We start from the raw sequence: 25,256 nt of genomic DNA on the forward strand, positions 1-25,256 counted from the left end.
GACATGTCCTACGGTCTACTACACTATTATAAAAGCTCGCGGGGCCGCCTGTTAGACGGAGTAATAACTTCATAGGCAGCAAGACCAAAGCAATATTCCTCGTGTACAATCATCATTCTTTACTGTTTACCTTACCATAGAAGCATCAGCCATGAAGCTCCTCGCTCTCCTCGCTCTCTACTGGGCGGTGGCATACAGCTTGGTCATCACAAACCAGCCTGTGCGCCCAACACGCCCCCGTCTACCGGGCACCAAGACCAGCACTCAGCGGCCTCAGGGTACCTTTGAGCTTCGGCCACGCAATACCAAGTCGACTCAATTTGGACTTGGAAAAGGAAAAGGAAATCAAGAGCCAAAAGTCACGTTACATTTTCCAAACTATCCAGCGCCCTCACAGGCTGCAAGACAATCCGCCGTTGAGAAATATTATGATTTTCAGCATAAAAACGACCCAGACTACAATCCAGAGATGACGAAGCTCAATACAGTCCCTAGCTTGGACAATTTCAACAGTCAGTCTACTCTACTTAAGCTATAGATATCGAAAAGATGTACTAACTAGCATGGAAATATAGCCGAGCATGTATATGAAGGGCAGACACTTGGTCGCTTCTTTGACTGGCTCATTGAAGCGGGAAGTTCTAAAGTTCCTTTCCCTACTGTGTACGGTCGTCCAAACCAATCGTGGATGAAAAACATTCTTAACCCTGAAAACTTGAACGGACAAAACGATTTTCAATTCAGTATACCTTCACAAGGTCCCCAACAAGGTCCCCAAAGCCTATGGTTTCATATACGCAAGTGCGTGGGTTCTCGTGAAAACTACGGAGGCTTGGTTCTAGCTGCAAAAGGCATGAACTACAGGAAGGGAGTACTATTTGGTGGCAAAAACCCTCAAATCCCTGGAGATGGCGATCAACTGAATGATTTTCGTAATGTAAGTCCGTATTCCCACCTGCTAAAGTATCAGTTAACTCATCTATTGATAGGTTGCAGGTGTCTTTTACTACATGGGAATTGGTGAAATTTGGACCAAGTTCACCACAACGTCTCATTGTATAGAGGGAGCTCTTGCAGAGTTTGATCGGCAATTCCCATGGAGGAGGGCTGAGGCACCTGGAAGACAAGCCCTACAACGGCCTTTGTCACCACTCAATGCTGGCTTGCGTACCCTCTACCGGATCTGGATTAGTGGGGAGCTGGCGAGTATAGAGGGTACGGCTGAACAATGGATAGATTTGGTGAATGATTACATACGGAGGGGTAAGGGTAAGAGCTCTTCAACTCTCCCTGGCTGGCTCAATCGGGTACGACAGTCAGAGACTTATTCAAAAAGAAAGCTCAAATTCCGAAAGGGTACGGGCCAGAGATATGACGAATTACTTCTTTAGGGGGGCAAGAGGATATTATCGATAGGAAGGAAGGAAAGAAAACCAGCTGGCATGTATAACTTTAGGATAGATAATAGTCGTTCTAGGTAGAAAAATCTCCAACTCTGCTCCGCTACTACTACTCAGCGACTACCTGTGGTGCCTTGTGCCTATTGGGCCTCATGTGCTTCACCTTTGCAATGTTTTCTACGCCAACCATTCCTCAAACCATTGGGGTGTTTTGGTATGACAAGACGGTCGATGTGGACCAGACACAGCCAGATGGAGAAACCGGCGTGACCACGTGATGATGATGAATATGGGGCATCCTGATCTTCACGATGTCGACCACTACACCACAGTTGCTACGCACCGGGGGGCCTCACTAATGTTACTCTCCATCCAAGTGGTGTCCCCTGCTTCCCATCACTGGGATATGCTATAACAAACCTGGACTAGTCTGCCACGTAGCACCCTGTGGACATCGTTTTCCCTTGTGATGTATCACGGACTAACATTCTCAAGGAAACAACAATGTTGGTTAGCTGCATTTCCCAGCCTGACTAGCTTGAAGGTTTCCCTTGAAAAACAAACAAAGTTTGTCAAAGCGTGTCTTGAGCGATAATAATGATGGTACTTTGGCTCCCCTCTTTGTTCCTTGCAAGGCCGGATGCAAACACACTCTGGGCTACACATATTTATTGATGACCAGGCATGCATGGCAAGGAACAAAGTCATATACTTGTAAAACCAACCAGCAAAGCTTCACTGGCATATTCTCTGAAGATTTGGCAGAGAAACCTTTGTTTCTTACAGAGCATACATCAATCAATGATGCTTCGCCCATAATCTATATAGACCACTTCTTAAACCCATCCTATTGTCGATTCAGTAAAGCTTCCTTTAAAATTCACGGCAGGCAATCTATTACATATACATGAATGATACCGTTTTGTGTCTTGAAAAGCACTGGAACTGCCTCTATCCTGAGTACAGAACAACTTTTACCACCACTCTGTGATTATCTTGAAAATCTATTTGAACACACCGGGCCAGGGACTGGTGCTGATGCTCTTAACATTCACTCGAGCAACAATCAAATTCCCTGGTCGCTGTGAGTGAATGGTTTCAATAGTTGGAACAACATGACACTTATCAATGACTGTAGTGAGTCAACGCAATCTACGAAAGGTGAAGAGAAACTCAGTATTAACTTTTCGTTCTCAGGCATTCACTTTCAAACTCACAATTTTTCACACATATCAGAATTCCATGGACCTATTTAAACCCACAACTCGCCCTCTTCCCCCCAACCTTGACCTTCCTCACCAGCTACAAAACATCACTCTTTTCCATACACAAACAGCTGCTTAATCCGACACTTACCTTCCAAACACCTTTCAACACCCTAATTCAGAGAGGCCATGTCTGCCATTCAACAAGCATCATCTGGTACCCAGGGCCAGGTAAGTAGAAGCCAGCATACACTCCAAATAGCCTCAACTAATTCTTCTTCAAGTCTAGGGTTAGCTTCTCTCACCTCCCTCCCCAGGTACGGGAAATGGTGTACCGCTACGCTCTTGTACGCGACGAACCCATCAAGAATGACGAGTGGCCACTTGCAGTTTTGATGCCTCCCGCTCTCGCGCAACTCAACAAGGAGACCCGCCGCGAAGTCATCGAGATTTACTTTGGCGAGAACACATTTCACCTCCACCTCAGGGCCAGCGACTTCGACCGCTGGAGCAAGTTCATCGGCTTTCCTCATCTCTACAATACGTTCCATGGCCTCCAGAAAATTGAGAAGGTTCAGTTGGAGATGGGACCGTCGGTCTACTTCAGCAAGCACACGAACCCCCTCATGCCTCCTCCTTTCGACTCTCAGGATAGGGCGGCAGTTGTCAACAGGATTGATGATCTTTGGGTACGCCTCCTTCTGGCTCCAGCTCGGGGGATGCCAAAGCCGATCGGTCCTCGCAACCATCTTTTGTCCAGGAATATGATGGCAGATTACTGTGCCAAGGTTCTCTTCCGAATCCTGGGCCAGTACTGTCCAGAGCTTCTGGAGGAGGTGACTGACTGGATGCATGAGGAGCCTGAGGGATGGTAATCGGACTATGATGGAACAGGGCATCATAAAATCATCTCTTTGGGCGGAAACACTACCTTGTATGGTCTTCTCAGGTCGGATGCCAGGTGTTCTTCGGTTGTAGGGATTTCTATGAGTTAGCAGTTAGTGCTTACAGGCTAAGAGCCTAGCTAGTCAATGCATGTTGTGCAACAGTTTCCCCGGGAATTCCTAGAATGATCCTCTGACTCATGCCATGACTGCAGCATTTAAGGAGTTTATCCAACAGCAACCGGAATTTGAGAAGGAAAGTGGCACTTTCACTACACGAAGCTTTCTTAGAAGACCCTATCTACTTTGGCACCAATCTCGCTCTCCAACCGCCTTGGACGGGCTGGGCCCCAAGAGCTGCGACTTCATGAAACTGCTCACGGCGTGGATAGAAGACAATTGAGGGAATCTGTACGAAGGCGCCGAGGAGCAGAAGGCAGGGGACGTCGTTTGACCGGAAACGATGTAATTTCTTATCCGACCAGGTGACGTTGTCGTATGGAAGGAAAAGAAGGACCTGATGGCTGTCATAGCGAAGCCATGGCCCAGTCTTATTTGGAAGCGAACTCCTCAGCTGGTCCAAACACTAAGCTACAAATGATAACACACCTAGTTGGCCATGGTCATCCGACAGTCGCGAGATGCAATATGATGGCTCTTTTTACAGACGGATAGAACACTCAAAGCCAAGACATTCAAAACCGAAGTTCCTATCCGGGATTTGAGCGCGAATCCACTGAGAGATGCGAGTGGTGAGTGGAAACAAGATCTCGAGAGAAGAGTACAGACATTTTGGAGTTGTTGAAAGAGAAGATTGGTCGCGTACGACGATGACCGCGATTTCTACGAAGTACGGACAGGCCGATCCCCGTACACACACGAAGCACTTTATACTGACTTCACCGTAATATAAAATAGAGCAGCGAACGGTTCATGGTCGACTTTCTCACATATGAAGAACTGCATTCGGACACAGCCACATTCAAGAGGTCTTATCCGATGATTGACAATCCTGATTGCAAGACAATGGAATCCGAGAGCCCACCACCTGCTTCAGATATATATATATTCCCCAATAACATCATCGGATAAAACTTGCGAAGCAAGAAATGGGGGTAGTCCTCTACTCACCTACTGGGTGCGAGGTTCGATCCCGGCTTTGGCCACTTTCCCCCCTCCCCTCCCCCCTACCCCCTTTTCCCTCTTTTTTGCCCTTGTCGAATTTTTGCTTTACCGATCGCCAGGTCGACCAGAGCTTTGTCATTATCTTTCACTTCAGTATTAGTTTCTGGGCTGCTTCCAATCTTGTTCTTTGAGCAGTCAACTCACGTTTCAAGACATGCTTATTTTTCACTCATCTATTCAATAAATCTCTTAGTGCCCGGTCTACCTGTCATATACAAGGGCAGTTACACTGTGAATTGAACAAATCCTACCCAAGAACCTCAACATTCCATCAAGGCGTCAGTACAACGTCCAACATGGCCGAGGAGGCTGTCGTGCCGGGATCTCAGCCCCAGGCCTCTAGCTGGTCTTCAGCAAGGCAGGCAAGACTTTCTCTCCAACGAGACATATCACAAATCATTGCTTAACCCACAACAGAAGCCAGGACGGAGTTTTATGGATTTCCCCAGCGAGATTCGTATGCAGATTTACTCCTACACTCTCTTCATGCGAGTGGCACCCTCCCCCCCCCCCCCCCGACGGCCTGGACTCTGGGCGTCTTGCGACCGCCTCCGCTTGCTCAGGTCAATCGAATGATTCGACGCGAGGCGACCTCAATTTGGTATGAGAAAGCCAAATTGCTCCTTCACATGGACACGAGAGACTCGCCCAGTTGGCTGGCATTTGCAGACATGCTACAGGAGGCAAAAGGACACGGGGCGCTCGCCATGGTCCAGGATATCTGGGTCGACTTCCTTTGCGACATGCGTTCGCCAGGCAACAGGCATGGTCCAGTAGGTTTGAGAGATATGGTGATGTTGAAGGCTCGCTTTTCCCGGGAGCCCAGATGTCGATGCAAAGGGTCCCCCTGCTAGGCCACCGAATACAACAGCCAACATACTACGCTTCAAGCGGCATTTCAAGCAGATGTTACAAATCTGGAGGAGATGGTTTGGGCCGCGCCTGACTATACCTGCATCACGGCCTGAGGCAGTAGGTACAAGGCTACATGGACCGACCTAACTCGGTCGATCGAAGGCGCACTGGCCTCGCTGTCGCTTTGTTGCCCGTCAGTACTTCAGCACACAAGTATCGAGTGGGAATGTCCATACATGATGCTGCGGGGAAGAGAGACCCGGAAGTGTCTCAACTACTTGAAGCCCGCCGTTCTTGCTTCAGAATGAGGGTCTATTGCCTCTACGATCAGACAGCTGTGAGTGCTGGGAAGCGGAAATATCGGGGTTTATCACCATGGCATGCGACGCTCGACCGGTGATGGAATATGCCGGATATCAGTGCCAAGGTCGAAGGTATTATTGCAGTCAGAAACTTAGTCTATGAGGTATTGCTGGGACTTAAGGCTATTCGAGCTATTATATCTTGAAGGGGTGGCTTCTACCTACTGAGATAGGCAGTTAGAATTAAGGAGTTAGGCGGTATTGAATCGATCTCAATAATCAGCATGGCGAGGCAGTCAATATGAGCTATTTGAGATGGCATCAAGATATGAAACACAATGCGCTTTGCTCTTCTTTGCTCTCTCCAAAGGTGTCTCTTCCAGCTGGTAGGGTAGGTGGGGGCCGGCCGCGCATAACAATAATAGGGTTGCGTGATGGTAGCACGGGGCAGACTACCTATTACTATGTGGTTGCCCTTCAAAGTTGGTATGAAGTTGTTTCAGTTGGTAATGCCAGATGGTTTCTATGTCAAGGCTTGCAAGCTCAATTAGCGTGAACCGCAACAATTGACCGCACCATGTTGCGGGGCAGCAATTCAATTGGTTACCAAGAAGTGTTGCCTCCCCGCACGTACAGTCTGCAGACATGTGTTGGACCTGAAAAGGAAATATAACCGATGCATTCTTCCTCCCAATAGCAGCTGGGCATAAATGAGGCACAGCAGGCAGCAACAAGCTCGATATGCCTGGTCTCTACGGCCTCCCAGGCCCTTTCCTGGCGACCACTCGAGTACATAAGATGGAGAGGACCTCTCACACTTTCTACCCACAACCTTCCTCAAGCAACGTGTGTTCAGTAACTCATCAAGTAGCTGATGATGGATTTAGATTCTGTTACCCTTTGTTCTTTCTGTTTGGTGCTGGTTGGGGAAACAAAGTACTTGGGTGATGCAGTACCGCATCACCCAACCTATGGTGCTTTGAAGTCGTCAGGCGCGTCGTGCGCCCTCTGTCAGACCATTGCATCACTATGGCACTTTGAAGAAAGCCATCTGACTCGATATGCAAGGACTGACAATGCGCTTGCCCTTCGGAGGGAAACATGGTCTCCTCATATCACGACACTAGCCAGTGAAAGGATGTCTTCGGGTGCCCAGTGGAGCTTGATGGGAGTGGATTTCTCAAACCCCAACACGGACCTCGCAATTCGATCCAGCTTCACAATTGTGGCATACAAACAAGGAGGTAAGTAAAGTATCTGCCAAGCAGGTTAATGCGCGATCGCCTCCTAATTGCGAGAAGATCCTCTGTCACTGAGACATGCGTGGGAGACAAAGACCTCCACGTACAGTCAAAAGATTTCAGCCCTCAGAACCTGGCTGCAGGAATGCCGCTCGCACACCACAGACGGCCATAATCACTGCCGCCCTGACCCCTTCACTCCACTGAGACTCATTCGCGTTGGGGTTGACGGGTCACCGCCCCGGCTGGTTGAAACAGAGTCTCGAGAAGGTCAAGCGGAATACGCAACTCTCAGCTACTGTTGGGGCGGAGAACTACCGCTCCGAACTCTGAAGCAGAGCCGAACCGAGCTCCTCAAAGAAATCCCTGAACAGTGCCTACCCAGGACCTTTGGGGACGCCATACAGATGACACGCGACCTCGAGATCCCCTACCTCTGGATTGATGCTCTGTGCATTGTTCAGGACGACGAAGATGATTGGCAGGAACAAGCGGCAGAAATGGACAGAATATACCAAGGTAGCCAGCTCACCATCTCGGCTGTCGATTCGACTGACTGCACCCAAGGCTGCTTTCCGGTAGACAACAGCGGGTGGCGAGAAGGCGAAATGTTCTTCGAGACCCCAAACTACGGCGGAGATGACTCCAGTCTGCTTGTCCGCATCTATCAAGGTGATGTACGACACCGGGCCTCGATAGATACTCCTCTTAGCTATCGAGGATGGACGTTGCAGGAGCAGCTTCTCTCGCCGCGGGTTGTATCTTGCATGCAGCCTGAAGTCCATTGGAATTGCCTGGGGTCATACCAAACAGAGTGCGGTCTGCAATTTAGCATGTCAACGATGGACCGTCTCTACCGTCACTCGAAGGGATGGATAATGCCCACAGCCACAGCTCTCAGAAGACCAGGTTCTTCGGGCAGTGTCTGGAGTCGTATTGCTAACAACTACTCCAAACGGGAGTTCACGTTCTCCGGAGACAGGATAGTAGCCTTGATGGGGATTGTACGCTACCTATCCACATGGTGGCAAGACGAGAACATTCTAGGATTGTGGAAGTCAAAGTTTGCCCAGGGACTGATGTGGATGCGCCGTGGTCCACATCCGGATCTTGATTCTGAATGCCTTACGAGATCACTACCGTCCTGGAGCTGGCTTTCGTGCTCAGCAATAGTGGAATTCGACTTCTGGAACTGGGATGCAACAGCCAAAGGAAATGACAACTATCATATCACATTGTTGGACCACGCTGTTTGTTGGACTGGGAACCCCTATACCTCAGCTGTCGACTTCGGTTCCACCTATGTTCGAGTTGAGGGATACATGAAAGATATTGAAATCACGCCTTGTGCTCGGGGAACGGTGTCCAACCCGCCTTTCTTCCAGGTTCTCGGAGAGACTTTGGACTTCGAAAACAATCCGAGCCCGTGGCGTTGCATGGGCAATTTCGACTCGGGGGCGGTGAGCGAGTCCGCCACGTATCCATGCTTACTCCTCCGTTCATGGCAAGCTGACGAGGAGGGATCCACGCATGAGATCTTTCTGATTTTGGAGCCAGTAGGGAAGCCGCAGGATGCGAGGTATCGCCGGATAGGTCTGGCAAGAATCCTTGGCGGACGGCCGACTTTTGATACCAGCAAGAAAGTGTGCATCACTTTGGTGTGAGCATTTGGCTTGAATGAGGGCACAAGGTCAAGACCGGGAACTTATACGGCAGGGAGCAGAGCTTTTTCTTAACTATGGCAAGACCTCTGCACCTACAGGATATGTAATTAAGCACGGATTTAGCTCATTTCGATTGTCACAAACTCTAGGAAGACATGGTATGAAACCGATTATTCACGGGTTGACAAGGCTATTGCAACGTAATATGTATTGGGTGGAAGTTTAAGCCATATCTCGTCAGTGAACCCTCTCTCAATCAGAAACTCCAAAAAGAACATGTAAAACCGAATCAGTCATATCTCTAAGGTTCAATACGTCGTCATGTCGCCATGGAAAACTCTAAGCAGCGCACAGGGTGAGGGTGACGTCGGCGTCGGCAGTGCAGGTCTTGACCTGGCTACCCGCGGGTGGGACGCCGTTGTCCCAGACGATGGCCGGGCAGTTCTGGTTGGCCGAGGCCTCGACGAGCTTGCTGCCGGCAAAGGCGTCGCCAAAGGTGTCGCTGAGGTCGTACCAGACCTGGGCGTTGTCGAGGCTGTAGGCGAAGATGGTCTGCGGCGCGCCGTTGTAGAGGCCGTTGGGCACGCGCGTGATCTTGAGGGCCTTGCCGCCGGTGACGGGGTCCTTGACGAACTCCTCGCTGTACTCGGTCTTGGGGTCGATGCCCCAGGCGTTGGAGACGCTGGCGCCGACGGACCAGAGGTAGACGGTGGTGTCGCAGTTGTTGAAGACGCGGGCGCGGCCAACAGCAGCGGCGAAGGGAGCGGCCAGGGCGAGGCCGGCGGCGGCGATGTTGAGAAGCTGGACCATTTTGAAGGTGGTGATGGGTAGCGTTGGTGGTTGATATTAGGGTATTATTAAGATGGTGTTATTGTAGTATTTTGCTGTAGCGAATGTTTCTTAGAGTGAACGAGTGCGTTGCTGTCTATCAGATTTCGTGAAAGAGGCGGGTGATATCAGTCCTTTTTATACCCGAGATGGTCTGATGTCGAACCCGGTTCATCGTCACCATAATTTGTATGCGATATTGCCTGACGTCTTGGCTCAGTGACGATCCCGGGTTCGGCACTCTGCCGTCCACACTCTGAACGCTTGGGCCATGTGGCTCAAAATAGTAACCAGACTTGCCAGAGTCTTGATGCCTAAGTCGACTGTCATTACAGCTCTGGGACCAGGATGGCAAAGATTGTTATTGGTTGACGGATGGAATAAGGCCTGGGGTCTTGGCTCATAAACCCCGAAGCTGCCGATCCCAGAGTTAGGAAAGCGGCTTGGATACGAAGCCGAGCCCTATGTACACATGTTTGCTTCGTTGGTCACGCTTACACGGCAAAATAGATGAGTTTCCCAAGGTGCGAACGGACTGAGATTGGAGGGATCTCAGGCCGTCGTCCCATTAGTGTCATGTGAATGCAACAAGGGAACATAAGAAACCTGCATGTCGACTTAGCGAGGATCGTCAGCCAAGCATTCGTATTCAAGTTTTGTGGAGAAGCATGGGGTCTGCACACCGCCCTGTAGCTGTGTTCCTCACGCGGAATCTGCGGCTGGGACCCTTGAGGACGTTGTAATATGTCCCTTTTGGGCATGGCCAGAGGCGTGCTCTCCCGGCACTGGGCGTGATGGTGACAGCGGATTCCCGGTACAGATGCAAAATTGCGGGGAGGAGTTGGCCGCAGCGCTACAACGGTGCCTGTGTCATGCCGTCCGATGCCGAGGCGTGTGAAATCTGACATGGAGACTTTGCTGGCATGATCTAATAGATTGCTGTCTCACCACATCAAGCTGATTTACTTTCCTGATGCTTTGATGAATGTGGTTCGACCCTGGGCCAGGAGGAATTGCTGCTTACGCTCGGCCGCATCACATCCACGGGACGTCGCAAAAACCTGTTTCTGGAGGGCATTCCACCTTGGGCACGTAGGATTCGGCTCATTCGCGCCTCAGTATGGCCAGGGCAAAGCCATGCCGCCAGGATTCGTTGAATCTGGGGCGAACTTCGCTCAATATTTCTAGCTTGAGCCAAACGGTGACGGCTTGGGGTTCAGAAGTGGATCTTCAGTGGATCTCCCGTCAGTGACAGCGATTTTCCCCGGGTTATTATTTCGCACATCCCCTCAGCCTCCTCGGTACAAATCATCATCCTCAGCTGTCCTGGTTAGTTAAGTAACGTAGCTCGGGGAGCGGAGAATTACTCCAGAGCAGTCCTACAGGCGGGCGCTCTCTTTCAGTGGCGAAGTCTCTGTAGTCAAGCCGAAGGGATCGACAGTTCTCAGCAGCCAGAGCGAATCGTATTTCCGCTGTCAGCAGGCCGCCGATCTCCTCGTACAGCGGATGCTCGGCTATCATCCAGTTTATGTTTCGAATGCTTCTGGAAACATCGGCATCCCATACGTATTGCTTGACTTTGCTACATTTCGACGAATCTTTCATGTTCGCAGAAGCCTTAGCTGACAATAGTTACAATAACGAGGCCCTGGGTCTCTCGTGGTAACAACCCATTCGATGTCGAATGTGATACCATGGCAGAGATATCCTTGGCTAGCAAGACAGCATCACACTACAAGCTCCTTCGATTATCCGCTCTACACCTTCCGTTGCTAGTATCTCATAGTGTGTGCCACTGCCAATCATTTCGCCCTCGTGAACAAGACTTGATTTCCTCAAGAAGGCTCGCACTTGTCCCATGCGTCGCACCTCAATGCCAGAGGGCTTGATCCCGGTCCATTTGCCATCCACGGGCTTAGTGATCCTGTCACAAAACAATACCAAACATGCACTTCAAATGCTCGATATTTTCTTGAGGGGATACTCAACCTCCCTGATAGGTTGTTCGTCAAAGTGCCTTCAGGTTAAGGAAGTACGTAAAGAGGATCTGCAAGCTTTGAGGTTTACGAAACTAGCTTCTCGTCAACTAGTATTCAAGGCTATAACCCCATCATACAAACAGCATCTTGCCAGTAGACCTCCCGTTCTTCCCTGAGGCGACCACAATGATCATGGACTTGTCAGGGTCTGGGCACCCGCGCTCTTCATCCCTACCTTTCCACGCGCCCAGCGAGCCAGTCTCTGCTTCCCAGTTACCCTTGGAGATCTTGACCCCTGCCAGCTCATCACCATCGACAAAGACTCGCAAACCCGAGATTTCATCAGCAGCCACGCTGCCAGACAGCCGGACTTTCTTCTCTCCTGGGGCGCCAACAGCCTCGGCGCCAACAGTGAGCTCAGGAGCCGTGCTCCCAATCTTGCCTCCTCCCGCAACAGACTCAATCACATCACTCGCCAGGGCCGGTGTCCGCGGCGGTGCCTGCCGCAGCGAGCCCGCCTTCTCAAAGGCGTATGCGTACCGGAACAGGTTGCTATCGTCATACGCCTTGGACGCAAACGTCAGGTTGACGGGCATGCCCCTGTCGCTCATGACGCCCATCGGCACGCTGACGGTGGGGATGCCAAACTGCCGGATCGCGCAGTTGCCGTTGGAGTACAGCACGCCGTTGCGCCACGCCTCGACCGCGGACGCCTCGTCGACGTCGGCGTCCGCGGGGCCCACGTCGGCGTTGCACGGCCACACCAGCGCGTCGAGGCCCAGGGCGTCCATCCAGTCCTCGTAGTCGGCCTTGCGCTGGGACTCGAGGTTCTGCAGTGCCGGGCCGAGGTTGGGGATGGAGTAGGTGGCCGGCCTGTCTGGCGTGATGTGCGCGACCACGTCGGTGTGGCGGACGAGCGGGTCCGCGTCGTCGTACCTGTCCTTGAGCGCGCCGGGAGGACGCGGGAAGATGGTGGACGAGTCGACGGCGGCCAGTGTCGTCGCTACGCTGGCGTCGCCGTTCGCGGCGAGGAAGTCATCCCAGGAATAGGCCATGAGCTGGCACATGTCGATTTCGTTGCGGTGAGGCGGGGCCGACGACTCCTTTTCGGCGGGCGCGTTGGGGTCCGGCTTCTCGAACTTGGTGACGAGCGGGAAGTCGACCTCTTCGATGGTGGCACCCAAACCTTCGAGGATCTTGCGGGCGCCTTCCCAGAGGTCGATGACGGACTGCCGAGTGTACACCTTCCGTGCTGTTGGGTCAGAGTCCTGCTTGCCGATGTACATCTTTGGCACGCCGATCTTCTTGCCCGCGAGAGCGCCCGCATCAGCCAGCTCGCCGTAGGAGCCGGGGCGCACGGTCTCCACGTCGGGTAGCTTGACATATGGCTGGCCGCGCCAGAAATCGCATGAAGTATTTTCGTCCTTGGCAACGATGACATCCAGCAGCGCGAACATATCGGGCACAGTGCGCGTGTGCGGCACAACGACATCGCAGGTCGGGAAGAGCGGCCAGTTGCCCCTAATGGAGATGACGCCCCGTGATGGAGTGTATGCCACCAAGCCATTGTTGGAGGCTGGCGACCGCCCGGACGAGATGGTCTCCTCACCCATGCCGAAGACGCCCATACTCGAGGCCGTGGCGGTAGCCGAGCCATTGGACGAGCCTGAAGCGAAGGCAGCGGTCAGGAAGGCCCCGTTGTAGGGCGACTCGGCCCGGCCGTAGACACCGCGCTGCATGCCACCCGCCGCCATGGGAGGCATGTTGGTGCGGCCCAGGACCACAGCGCCGGCCTCACGAAGCTTGCGAACGGTGAAGGCGTCCTCGTTAGCGACGAGGTCCTTGAACGCCGGGGAGCCGGCTGCGGCAGTCATGCCCTGCATCTTGTACGAGTCCTTGATTGTGCAAGGAATGCCATCTAGGGGGTTCAACGGGACTTGGCTCGCGGCCCGTCGACTGTCGGAGGCTTGTGCTGCCTCGAAGGCGTTCTCGTTGATGATGGGAATTGCATTGAGGAGGGTGTCGCGGCGGTCGTATTTTGCGATCCGGAGGAGATGTTTGGCTGTCAGCTCGACACTGTTGGTTTGTCCGCTGGCGAGGGCTGATGCCAGGTCTGCGATCGTGGCTTCCACAATGGAAAAGCTCTGGGAAAGTGTTAGTCAATTCTATGGGGTTTCCACAGTGGACTGGAGGCAGTTCCTAACCTGTGTTGGTTCGATGGAGCCCATATTGAGTGCTTTGGATTGCTAAGTCGTCTTGATGATTATCACAAGGATGAAGTAAAACCGCTCAGCGAACGAGCATGGAACACCCAAGATATAGACTTCATTTTATCCCAACATCTTTTGAAGTCAATGATTGATTGCATTTTACAGCTGCTGAACAAGCACATCCTGTTGGATTGGTTTATCATCAGCGGCAATTTTGACACTGGCATCTAATTAGCAGCTGGTAATAAATCCGGCGCTTTCAAGCGCTTATCAGTAGGGGCATGGTGAAGAACAATCACACCATCTTATCAATACTTGGCGAAGGAGATTGATCACTCCTTTCCTGAATTAGTCAAAGTGCTGGTATACTGAGAGAACAACTGTGTCTGGTCTCGAAATATCTATATCATGTCGCGGTTTGCCGCCTCATCAAGCCTACCCAGATTCGACTGCCGCTCACTGCACTCAGATATCACTGCTTCTGTACACTTGCCTGTCATCATGACACAAAACGCTGATCCCGACCACATTCCGGGTACTGTGTACCTGGTCGACATCGATGGCCATGAGACCTCCGCCCTCCACGATGCCTCCCACAAGGACATCGTGCTGATCCCTTGTCCCAGCTCCGACCCGAATGATCCGCTTAATTGGACATATCACCGCAAGCTTCTTGCCGTGAGCATGGCCTATCTTTATGTCTTTGGAACTGGCATTGCGACTTCTCTCCAGTACTCCGTCTTGGCCAATATCACAGCCGACACTGGCATCAGCACCGCGAATCTGGTCCAGGGAACCGGCGTCATGTTCTTGTTCTTCGGATGGGCTTGCCTAATCTGGCAGCCGATTGCCCTCACCTACGGCCGCCGCGGTGTCTATCTCATTACCATGCTCCTCACCATCCCGATGATGGTCTGGACTTCCTACTCTTCGTCTTCGGGGGAGTGGTTCGCCCACCGCGTCCTGATCGGCATCATCGTCTCGCCAATCGAGTCCCTCTGCGAAGTTACCGTGTTCGACCTCTTCTTCGCGCACAATCGCGGAACATACATGGGCTTCTACGTGTTCATCCTGTTCGGGTCCAACTTCCTGGCCCCGCTGGTGGCCGGCTGGTTCAACGACGCGTACGGATGGCGCTGGACGATGCACTTTGGAGCCATTGTCTGCGCGGCGTGCTTCGTAGCCATGTTCTTCTTCATGGAAGAGACGATCTACTTCCGAGACTCAAGCATCGAGGGGGAGGCCGAGCAGACCGACGTGTCCCAGGCCCACAGCCTCAGGGACGGCAAAGGCCCGCACAACTCGGAGACCAAGACGACCCCGGCTTCAGGCGCAAATTCGACGGGAAGTACCACCAGCGCGTCTCTGCCTCGGAACATCAACGCCGGGTGGGGCAAGTACACCCTCTTCAAGGCGCTCCCCGGCCGGCCGAGCAACCTCGACATGCTGCGCATGGCATACCGCCCCGTCATCATGATCTTCCGGTTCCCGACCGTGGCTTGGTCGGGCTTCCTGTATGGAATCAACCTGGCCTGGTATAACGTCCTGAATGGGACGGCGAGCCCCGTCCTGACGGGGGCGCCGTACAACTGGTCAGCCGCTCTGGTCGGTTGCGTGTACGCCGGGCCCATCATCGGAGCCGCGATTGCCTCACTCTGGTCCGGCAACGCGGCAGATTGGATCGCCCTCCGATTTGCAAGACGCAACAAGGGTGTCAGAGAGGCCGAACATCGCCTGTGGGTTTTGGCAGTGTCAGGCATCATCTCCGCTGCCGGTCTGATCGTCTGGGGCGTCGGAGCCTACCACAACATCCACTGGATTGGCCTGGTCTTCGGCCTTGGCATGCTCACGTTCGGCTGCGTCACTGGCGGTTCGATAGCAGTGAGCTACAATGTCGATTGCTTCAAGGAGATTGCCGGCGAAACTACGGTGTCCATCATGCTGATCCGCAACACCATCGGCTTTGGGTTCAGCTACGCAATCACGCCCTGGTGGACAACACAGGGACTGCAAAACTGCTTCATCACAGCAGCTATGATCTCCATTGTATGCACTTTCACCTTCTTAATTATGATCGTCTATGGGAAACGAATCAGGCGGTGGTCGATCCCGGCGTATCACAAGTACATGGCCACCGCGGCCGTGGCACAGGAGTGATGGTGCAGGGGTAGAAGGAAACTGCGATTGAATGAGTTGAGCGTTTTTATGGTCTCTATCTAGTTTTCCTTTTGTTTCATTGCTACCAGCGACTATGTTTCGACGTTCTTTTCTCCGTGCTCTGCGTCTTCTTGAGTCAACTCTTCCTTTCCAGGAACAAGGAAGAATTGAGCAGAGGGATTCAGCCTGGCACTTACTCAACAGTGTAGGACAACGTGTGACGGCTACATTCAGCGAGGAGCAACTAGAATACAGAAGATCTAATATACATATCTACAAAGTCACTTCCGCCAACCTGAGCAACCTCTCTCCAGCCTCAGCTGCGGAAGGTATATCATGCTGCAACGTACTCACCAGGTCCCCGAGGAACACTATCAACCGCCTCGCTTCAGACCTGTACTGCCCATTCTCGTAGCGAGACGCATTACAGAGCATGTGTCCGACACCCAGTATCTGGTGCACGATCTGACTGCTCGCTATCCTGAACATGATGAGCGGCACCATGGCGACCTCTTTCAGGAAATTGTCCGCGACAGTCATCACCTCGCTAGCCGGCGCCTGGCAGTACAGCAGCGCCATGATGTTCACCAGCGTCTCCATGCAAATGATCTCGACCGCCATGTACTTGCACCGGTTGCTCTGAAACGCGCTGTCGGGATCGGCCAGGAGGATCCGAGGCTTGGCGGCCTTGAGTCGGTGCAGACTGTCCAGCAGCGTCGTCGGGGACGGGCGGTCGAGCAGGCCGGCCAGGATGGGCTTGCGGTTCTTGCACCCGCGCAGGCTGAACATGGCGTACTCGAGCAGCCGGTACAGGTCGGTGATGTAGTCCCACCCGGCGGTCCAGGCCTGGGTCTCGGGCTCCATGGCCGGGGTGATGCGGGGGTAGAGCACAAAGACCTGCGACTCGGGCATCCGCACCACGTGGCCCAGGACGCAGGCCGAGTGGATCTCGAGGCGGTAGACGCACCAGAACAGCCGCCGGCGGTCGTCGACGTCCGACAGCGAGATGTCGCTGGGCCAGCGGGACTCGTCGTGGAAGCCGTGCTGGGCCACCAGGGCGTGGTACAGCCCGAGGTAGCGGTGGAGGTCGGTGTGGTTGCCGCAGCGCAGCGAGTAGACTGCCAGCAGTCCAAACGACCGCAGGTAGTCGAGATCTTGTGACTGGGCGATGCGCATGGGGATCTTGGAGACGGCCTCGAGAAAGTAGAGATCACTGTCGTGCACCGGGGGGCCATCGATGAGTGCGCTGTCAAACACGGCTTTTAGAGACGCTGTCTGTGAGCTGACGGCACATAGAGCCATCAACAGCATGTATGATGGTTCCTCCGGGCCCGGAATACTGTCCTCCCAGCGTGTAAGGAGGTCTTTCTCTGGGAGGAATGGGAAGCTGACATTGTGTGAGTACTAGTGACGCTCAATAGAGTAAACCTTCGGGAATGGTCATACTAGCATTGATACATGGTATCGCGATAGATCCGAATCAACCGCCTTACAGCCTCAAGCGATCTGTAACTCGAATCCTGGACAGTCTCACAAGATCCTTCATCCTTGGCCATATCCACCCCCGCTTTGGTGGACTTCCGGCCTCTCTTCTTGATGGGGCGATCCATCGAGCATTCGACTCCATAATCCGTGCATGTCAGACAGCCTACTGCAGCTTCGTCGGCTGAACTGCTACTTCGGCGGCACTTGAGTCCTCTGCCGTGGCAGAAGTCACAGGCTCTCGAGATGCGCTGTCTTTGTCGCTTTGATCGTGTATCCATTCTTTGAAGCTGCCTTCACTCCGTCCCATGAAGACGGCTCATTCATTGAGAGATGACTGAATTATCAGTTGCAAATCCAGAGAGCAGCTGGTAAAAAGCCCAGATATCGAACTAATTTAGCAGCTGTTAAATACCCTTGAATGATAAGACTTGTTACAAAGAAGCTAGCGCCGACCATTCTTTATCTCGATAAGACTGTTCTGAGCACTCGACACGCCGCCATTACTTGATGGATGATCGATAAGGGGTTCCGGCAGTTACTAATGCCGAGACGATCACCATTTCAAAGTTGAGGAGGCAGGTTTGCAAGCAATGTTCAACCACCTTGTGGCGTGTTCAAGTCGGTAGCAATCTCGAAACCGTAAGGCCTTCCGGTACTTCCTTCGAGTGTGAAAGCACAGTCCAGACTAGGATGTCACCACACCTACTTGCCAGTCATTATTGCAGACATGAAGATGCTTGGGAAAGAGCCAAGCTCAAATTTGAAATTGTAATGGACAAACAAACTGAGGTTGAGAGCAACGAACCAGCACAAAGAGTTGCTTCATGTTCACTGCCGAGTCCATCGTAGTCTCCACATTAATCGGAGGTGCAGCCCGATCCACCCCCGACTTTACCCCGCCCCTGCATCCTCAACGGAACACCGCTACGCAAAACCGCGGAGGTTGCCGGTGCACATACAGTTTCGTCGCAAAATCAGCCAATAGGCCGTCAGCTACAGTGTCAAGACTTGGAAAGACGCCTGCTATGTCCCGAGACAACAACGCGATGAAAGTCGCCCTCGTGACCGCATCCTCGGCCGGCCTCGGCGCCGCCATCGCCAGGTGCCTGGCCCCGGAGATGCGCGTCGTCATCAACTACGCCTCCAGCGCGGACCGGGCCGCACAGGTAAAAGCAGAGATGGAAGCAATCGCCGAGAAGTACAGCAGCAGCACCACCACCAGCAGTAGTAGCGATGACGGTCCCCGCTTCGGCATCATCCAAGCAGACCTCGGCAAGCGCGGCGACATCGAGCGCCTGGTCGCCGAGACTATAGCGATGATGGGCAGGCTGGACGTCGTCGTCTCCAACGGCGGGTGGACGCGGGTTAGGGAGTTCCGCGACCTGGATCAGAACGTCGACGAGGAGGACTGGGACCGGTGCTTCGACATCAACGTCAAGAGCCATCTGCACCTGCTGCACACGGCGCGGAAGTACCTCGACGAGGCCAAGGGCGCGTTTGTGACGATTGCTAGTACCGCTGGAGTTAAGCCCAGTGGAAGCTCTATTGTGAGTTTTGGCAGCTTGTCTTGCCGGAGCTCATGGAAGTCGTTGGTAACCTGGTGTTCATGTCCCTAGCCATATGCTGTCACGAAAGCGGCCCAGATCCACATGGTCAAGTGCTTGGCCCAAGCAGTTGGGCCCAATATCAGGGTGAACTCTGTTTCGCCCGGTCTGATGATGACGGTAAGAAGGACACGGGCCTCAGCTCACAAAGAACCAACAATGTTGCTGATGCCACCACAAGGATTGGGCCAAGCAGTTCCCGCAAGACCGCCTTGAGGCTATACGGAAAGCCAACCCGCTCCAACGGGTCGCAACTGTCGAGGTAAGCGAAGCAGATCCTTTGTTGATTGGAAACTCGGCAATGATCTCTAACTGTATGTGCACTCAGGATGTCGCGGAGACTGTCAAGATGGTTGTAAACAACAGCTCGATGACCGGCCAGAACACAATTGTCGATGCGGGCTTCTCCGTATGAACATTGGAATTTAATCTTGAAACAAGTAGAAAAATAGATCATATGCAGCAATGAAAAGAAAAAGTCATAAGTCATATCTATGTATCTATGTACAGAAATCAAAGTTCATGGCTCGAATGTACGTGTCAGGTATGTATGCAGTAATATCCCACGCTCCCCACCACTGAGCTCCCACCAACCACTCCACCTAACCAACGTCCAACATCCACCATTCGTCAGACACTCCTCTCTCTCCTTAATCCTTCTTAGCATGACCCATCCCCTCCTGAGCATCCTGCACCTCCTCTACCCGCGCCTGAACGCCAACCTCCTCAACCGGCGCGCCACCGCCGCCCACAACTCCAATCGGCTGCTGCTGTTGCTGCTCCCCCACCGGGCCGGAGACCTCTTTTTCCGCCGTCCACGACGAAGGCATCATGATCGGATCCGCCTTCTGGCCCCTGAGCACATTCGCCCTCGTGTTACCACCGATCGGCATCAGACCCTTAGCAGCGCTCCCGACCCTCCGCGCGCGGCTCGTGCCCGCCTTGAGGCCCAGCGGGTCGTCGACGAACTCGACGGCCAGCAGGAGGCCCGCGACGAGCAGGAGGCCCGCGACGACAAACATGCCGCTCAGCTCGAGCGCGATGTAGAACTTGGCGCGGTACCGCAGCAGCGCGTAGACGGTGCCCGAGACGAGCAGCACGACGAAGAGCAGGCCCGGCTGGCCCACGACAGCGCAGACGACGGAGCCCCAGGCCAGCGGCCAGACGCACGACGTCGCGTACGAGTACACCTGGTAGCCGAGCGTGGGCAGGACGAAGAGGTGGCGGCGCAGCAGGCGGCCGAGGGCGATGTGCTCGGCGTCGCCGCCGAAGAGCAGCTTGCCCGCGGCGATGAGGAAGGCGACCGTGCTGCTGATGCGGTCGAGGATGTACGACGCGTTCATGAAGCAGTAGAGGAGGTAGCCGACCTTGACGGCGTGCATGGCGCGATCGAGCCAGAGGGCCTTGCGCGGGTCGGCGCGGCGCAGGGGCTCGACCGTGGCGTCGGGCCAGCGGCCGCAGTTGACGGCGATGAAGCCGATCATGCAGCTGCCGAAGAGGTCGACGAGGTACTTTTGCGCCTGGTGGGCGAGGATCCACGTGTAGCTGACCGACAGGGCCTGGTTGAGGTAGACGTCCGGGTTGGAGAGGGCCAGGCGCAGGTCCTCGAGCGGGTGGTAGAACATGTAGGTGCCCAGCCAGGGGACGAACATGCGCCGCAGGTGGTTGAGCAGGACGGCCAAGAGGAAGTGGACCACCGCGACGCCGTAGCCGTCCGAGAGGACGCCGATCTTGGTGTTGGGCCACAGGTTCGCCATGCCGGCCGTGAAGGCGCCGCCGCCGAAGCTGTCGAGCGAGCCCATCATGCCCGAGCCGTTGAGCCAGTTGACGACGGGAGAGAGGCGTTTGCGGTAGAAGCGGCGCAACGCGTTGGGGATCAGGGGCGAGACGTGCTGGAAGGGGTCTCCACCGGAGGCGCCGGCGGGGATGGAGGCGAAGGAGGTGGTTCGTTGAGAGAGGGTACGCAGATCGTTGAGGGTGAAGGTCGAGCCGTGCGTGATCTTGGCCTTGGTGTTCTTGAACCGCTCCACGGCCATGGCGGCGTGCCATCGCATCTTAGTGAACTGGCTGGGTTTCTGATCGGCCGGAGTGGGCGGCATTTCCAGATGTTTATCAGACTTTTGCTCCTTCGATTCGGACAGGGTATCTGCTTTTCTTAGGCGGGATCTGATTAGTTGAGCCACCTGGTAGTTAGGATCTTGGGGGTTGGTGATGTCAAAAGCGTCTGTAGTGGTAGTTCCTCTGGGCAACTCATTCCAGTAGGGGTAGCTCGCAATGCCCTCGGCGAAGTTGGCCATGCTGACGAGGGTATCTATCGGAGACCAGTTTTCAAACTCCTTCGACAGCTCCTCATAGATCGGGGGCTGAGAGAAGACGACACAGACTTCGCGTATGTTACGCGCGATCCGTGCATAGTCATTGACGAGATCCCACTCTGCCTGGCCGAAGTAGGTGCTTGACTTGCGGATCAGATCGTCAACAAGAAGCGAGCTAGTCTTGGACACGGTGCTGCTGGAAACGGCGTGCAGGGGTCGCCTTTCGTGCTCGCTTGACTGGCGATCGCCTCGAGAGGCTTCGTACAGACTGCGAGCAGATTGCAGTACCCGGGAACATCCGTAATTCTGAACGTATTTCGAGAGAGTCTTGATCGGCTGCTCCAGAGCTAGCTGTGCTTTGCCCACGAGCGCCACAGACTGCATGTAGTCGTCCGACGCGGGGAAAGTGACGGGGCCAGTGATGAAGTCGTTGAGGGTCAAGAGAAAGGCCAGGATGTCGGTGGAGATGCAAAAGACCATGGAGTCCATCATGGTGGCCATGTGCTCGTTTGAGAGCTGATACTCGGACAAGGACAGGTGCTCGCTCCAGTGTGCCCAGGCGTAGGCCACGAGCGACGAGGCGGTGGAGTTGTTGTGGACGTGGGAGGTGCGCATGACCGAGCTGGTGCAGACCATGAAGCAGATACACGCGGCGATCATGTGGGAGTCCTTGGGGTTGAAGGAAAACAGGCCCATGTCGCCGTCGAAGTCGAGCGCGGTCATATAGGCCGGCAGGTCCGGGTCGGTAAGGGAGGCAAAGTAGCGTCCAGCGTTGTCAGCGCGGAAGGTGATGAGGTCGCCGACAAGCCCCTTGATCAGGGCCATGGCCTCTGCGTCGTCCACAGTCCTAGTCTCATCAACGTAGGACTCAACGAACTCCACGTTCATGTTGCCCTCGATAACAATGGCCATCCATAGCTCGGCGGCACGGACGGGCCGCAGGGCGACGGCGAGCCACATGAGGGCGGTGCGGATCTGGTATCTCTCGGCCTCGACGACATGTGTTTGCAAGAGCCGAGTGAGGGCCGCCTGGAAGCGATCATTCTTTTCCGTAGCGATCATGGTTTGTGTCTGCGGGAGCGGATGAGCGAGCGAGCGCGTGCTCGGTGCTCTGTTTCGTCGGGGGGTGTGGATGGTGAAACGCTACAGCAGGGAAGACGAGCCCAGGGTATTGTACAACGAATATCGAGACCAAGCGCGCTGTTGGTGATGTTGTCACCACTCCAAAGAAGCGAAGGGGAGCAGATGAGCAAAGCTCACAACCATAGACAAGTCTCGCGAGTGAACGGGAGCTCTTGACATGGTTGAACGACGGGATCTTGGTAGGTTTTATCGAGACAGCAAACTAGCTGTTTGCACCACCCGCCTGCCTAAGTCCGTCCAGCACAGCACAGCGGACCAGCTGCGGGGCCGCTGAGACCACAAGTGGACTCACCATATTTCAGCCGCGCGCAGGTCTAGCGTGCTGGACCAGGATGAGAGGTTTGCAGATGGCATTCGACGATGTAGGTGTGCACGTCTCTCCCTCTCCTGACCAGGACTTTGACAAGTGCTGGGCGGGCCCGTTCCGTTGACAGAGCCAGTCACACGTGCAGGGTAGGCCGGAAATGGTGCTGGATTGCTCCGTTTCTCCTACGCCTAAGCTGCAAACGGCATGCGCTGCTGCACTTCAGAGGAGGGAGGGACGATCCTTTAGCGGCGCGTATCCGACAGGGCCGAAAGAGCACAAACGACCTCAATCTTCAGTGATGCTAGCGAGGCACCAGGCCGCGATTGGAGAGGAATCTGCCTTGAACAGGTGACTGCGCCTCCGCGGCTGTAGCTGCTGTGGGGTTAGTGATGCTGTGCCAGGCCGCCAAGAAGCCGCTCGCGACCATTGGCAATTTAGGCCTGCTGCGGAATCTCCGGCCTTCCTGATGTGATGAGCTTTGGGTCTGGGGCAGACGGGTTGCTCTTCGTTCAACACTGGACCTGATGATTCAGTGTGCGCGTAAGAAGAAACAAATGGCCAGGGTACCTGTGGAGATTTTCCTCCAGGGTTTGTTTGTTCAGCTCGCAGCACCCCGCTGAGTGCTGCATAGAATAAGATGGGGGGACGTTGCATTTACTCCCGCAATCCAACCGGATTCCCGGCGAGACAAGATTAAACCGAAAGCCGGCCAATAAACCTCAGTTCTCCATCAACGAGGCGGATCACGGACGCCATGCCGTGCGCCGCAATGCTTGATTCTGCAAAAACGCTCCTAAGCCGTTGGAGCAATATATCTAGGTCCGCGCCTTGAGGATGTAAAGAAGATCGATGGTTGTTTGGTACTTTGCTAGCTGCTTGCGGGTCTCCCACATTCTACTAGGCTGGATAAATCCAAATTCGGCCACGATAATCCAAGCAAGTCCCAATTAGTATAGTGGCTAGTATGCAGCCTTGTCACGGCTGAGACCGGAGTTCGATTCTCCGATTGGGAGATGTTATTTTTTCATCTTTTTTTTTTTGGTTCGATTTTCTTCTTGTACTGCCTCTTCTGCCCGACAAGCATCCTTCTGTCTGCGTTGGGTATCGCAGGAAGCCTTGCTCCGGTTTCAATGACAGTCTTCTTGTCAGCCAATGGACTGGTATGGCCAAGGGGCTGAAGTCCAGTGGCCCTACCCAGGTTTCCCTCGGCGATCACACGAGGCATATTGGCACATACAAGTGAGAACTACAGAAGAATGTCGACCCGTTGCTGGGTCTCGCCTAATTGTGGCTCTGGTGTTCTGACAGGGAAGAGATGGCTCACATCGTATTCGAGTATTGCTCCAGACCTCAAGATGGCTGGGAGTGAAACAGCATGGCCAGGGAGTACATTGCTGGTCGAGCCGACAAAGGTTTTTTTTACAGTATGCAACTCTGAGTCAACCGCGCAGAAACTGATCTACAAAATAATAGAAGTATCCATCGACCTCGAGCATATATGTGGCATTACCAACAACTTTGAAGAGGCCTGAGCAATGCCGGTATGGCCAAACTCCCAAAGCTTGTCAATTGCATGTACGCGTGGTCTTAAAATCATGTATATATATGCATACATAAGGCGTCTCTGGGAGATCTCCAACGACCACTTTTCCGATACATTAACAATCGTATGGCAATGTGCAGACCAGAGCCTGGACTTCATGGACTTCAGGTAACGTCCACAGAGAAAGGGAGGTCTGCGCGATGGCGTCATGTCAACGGGTACTCGAACTGACAAAGTTTCGACCACCCCGCACATGAATCGATGCCTTCAATTCTGGCATCTAGACTCTGCCCTCGAAAATTAACCTTGGAAAATGCATTGACACTGGCCACACTGATTGGAGCTAATTCTTACTAGCAGATCCTTTGCTGTCGTTTGCCCTCCTTCTCAGTCAAAACGTTGGCTAGACTGCGAGATAGCGCGGGCGAAAGTGGAAGACCTCAATATGTTTGCTTTGTTTCGAGCCAGCCGGGAAGTTCATTGGTCCTAAGTGCACACCACCAGGCCCGGCCGGCATGCATGTGAGACCTACATCCTTTCTATTGATACACTAGTCCCCTACGGGTCCAGTTGGATCCGAAAACGTCTGGCCATCCAACACCCCGAACTCATGGGCGCTCGGCGATGCCAAGCGAAGCCGGCCCCATTGCTTCAGCGTCATGGGGCCGGCCTGTCCCACCGTTTGCCAGTGCTTGAGAATGCTTAGGCATGTCTTACTTCTGTGCACCTTGCTTAGCTGAGGGCCCTCGCACCGCTTCTTGACTTCCAGTGAGACAGGAGAGTCTGGTGGGGATTGCCGGGTTTCATGTCTCTTTCAAGTATACGATTCGCATCGAGTCCTCGACGATCCAAACAGTTCCATGCCTAAGAAAGCACCGCATTAGTGCTTTCGAAAAACAGGACAGTTTATATCCAGTCGATGCGGCATGTTTTCTGTACTCCTCGTCTT

The 25,256-nt window shown here is 53.8% G+C and overlaps 9 protein-coding genes across 9 annotated transcripts; 5 read left to right on the top strand and 4 right to left on the bottom strand.

Moving 5' to 3' along the window:
• Positions 1-151: 151 nt before the first annotated feature.
• Positions 152-1,391, top strand: E0L32_006083 (uncharacterized protein; the record flags this gene model as incomplete). The annotated part of the gene is made up of 3 exons (XM_031140676.1): positions 152-512; positions 576-937; positions 990-1,391. The coding sequence occupies 3 exons, from the start codon at positions 152-154 to the stop codon at positions 1,389-1,391; spliced, it is 1,125 nt and encodes a 374-aa protein (XP_030995323.1).
• Positions 1,392-2,794: 1,403 nt separating this feature from the next.
• E0L32_006084 (uncharacterized protein) lies at positions 2,795-3,480 on the top strand (the record flags this gene model as incomplete). Its single annotated transcript, XM_031140677.1, has 2 exons — positions 2,795-2,836; positions 2,890-3,480. 2 exons carry the CDS (start codon positions 2,795-2,797, stop codon positions 3,478-3,480), a joined length of 633 nt encoding a protein of 210 aa, XP_030995324.1.
• A 3,489-nt stretch (positions 3,481-6,969) lies between these two features.
• Positions 6,970-8,736, top strand: E0L32_006085 (uncharacterized protein; the record flags this gene model as incomplete). Its single annotated transcript, XM_031140678.1, has 2 exons — positions 6,970-7,075; positions 7,133-8,736. The coding sequence occupies 2 exons, from the start codon at positions 6,970-6,972 to the stop codon at positions 8,734-8,736; spliced, it is 1,710 nt and encodes a 569-aa protein (XP_030995325.1).
• A 339-nt stretch (positions 8,737-9,075) lies between these two features.
• Positions 9,076-9,546, bottom strand: E0L32_006086 (uncharacterized protein; the record flags this gene model as incomplete). Its single annotated transcript, XM_031140681.1, has 1 exon — positions 9,076-9,546. One exon carries the CDS (start codon positions 9,544-9,546, stop codon positions 9,076-9,078), a length of 471 nt encoding a protein of 156 aa, XP_030995326.1.
• Positions 9,547-10,853: 1,307 nt separating this feature from the next.
• Positions 10,854-13,771, bottom strand: E0L32_006087 (uncharacterized protein; the record flags this gene model as incomplete). The annotated part of the gene is made up of 4 exons (XM_031140682.1): positions 10,854-10,885; positions 10,932-11,146; positions 11,685-13,687; positions 13,748-13,771. The coding sequence occupies 4 exons, from the start codon at positions 13,769-13,771 to the stop codon at positions 10,854-10,856; spliced, it is 2,274 nt and encodes a 757-aa protein (XP_030995327.1).
• A 483-nt stretch (positions 13,772-14,254) lies between these two features.
• On the top strand, positions 14,255-15,910 carry E0L32_006088 (uncharacterized protein; the record flags this gene model as incomplete). The annotated part of the gene is made up of 1 exon (XM_031140683.1): positions 14,255-15,910. One exon carries the CDS (start codon positions 14,255-14,257, stop codon positions 15,908-15,910), a length of 1,656 nt encoding a protein of 551 aa, XP_030995328.1.
• Positions 15,911-16,002: 92 nt separating this feature from the next.
• E0L32_006089 (uncharacterized protein) lies at positions 16,003-17,702 on the bottom strand (the record flags this gene model as incomplete). Its single annotated transcript, XM_031140684.1, has 3 exons — positions 16,003-16,096; positions 16,305-17,297; positions 17,563-17,702. The coding sequence occupies 3 exons, from the start codon at positions 17,700-17,702 to the stop codon at positions 16,003-16,005; spliced, it is 1,227 nt and encodes a 408-aa protein (XP_030995329.1).
• Positions 17,703-18,441: 739 nt separating this feature from the next.
• On the top strand, positions 18,442-19,414 carry E0L32_006090 (uncharacterized protein; the record flags this gene model as incomplete). The annotated part of the gene is made up of 4 exons (XM_031140685.1): positions 18,442-18,942; positions 19,012-19,119; positions 19,181-19,261; positions 19,328-19,414. 4 exons carry the CDS (start codon positions 18,442-18,444, stop codon positions 19,412-19,414), a joined length of 777 nt encoding a protein of 258 aa, XP_030995330.1.
• Positions 19,415-19,649: 235 nt separating this feature from the next.
• Positions 19,650-22,376, bottom strand: E0L32_006091 (uncharacterized protein; the record flags this gene model as incomplete). The annotated part of the gene is made up of 1 exon (XM_031140686.1): positions 19,650-22,376. One exon carries the CDS (start codon positions 22,374-22,376, stop codon positions 19,650-19,652), a length of 2,727 nt encoding a protein of 908 aa, XP_030995331.1.
• Between the last annotated feature and the right edge of the window lie 2,880 nt (positions 22,377-25,256).

The sequence above is a fragment of the Thyridium curvatum genome, assembly GCF_004353045.1.
Source record: "Thyridium curvatum strain D216 chromosome Unknown NODE_33_length_396248_cov_80.180210, whole genome shotgun sequence".
NCBI classification, from domain to species: domain Eukaryota; kingdom Fungi; phylum Ascomycota; class Sordariomycetes; order Thyridiales; family Thyridiaceae; genus Thyridium; species Thyridium curvatum.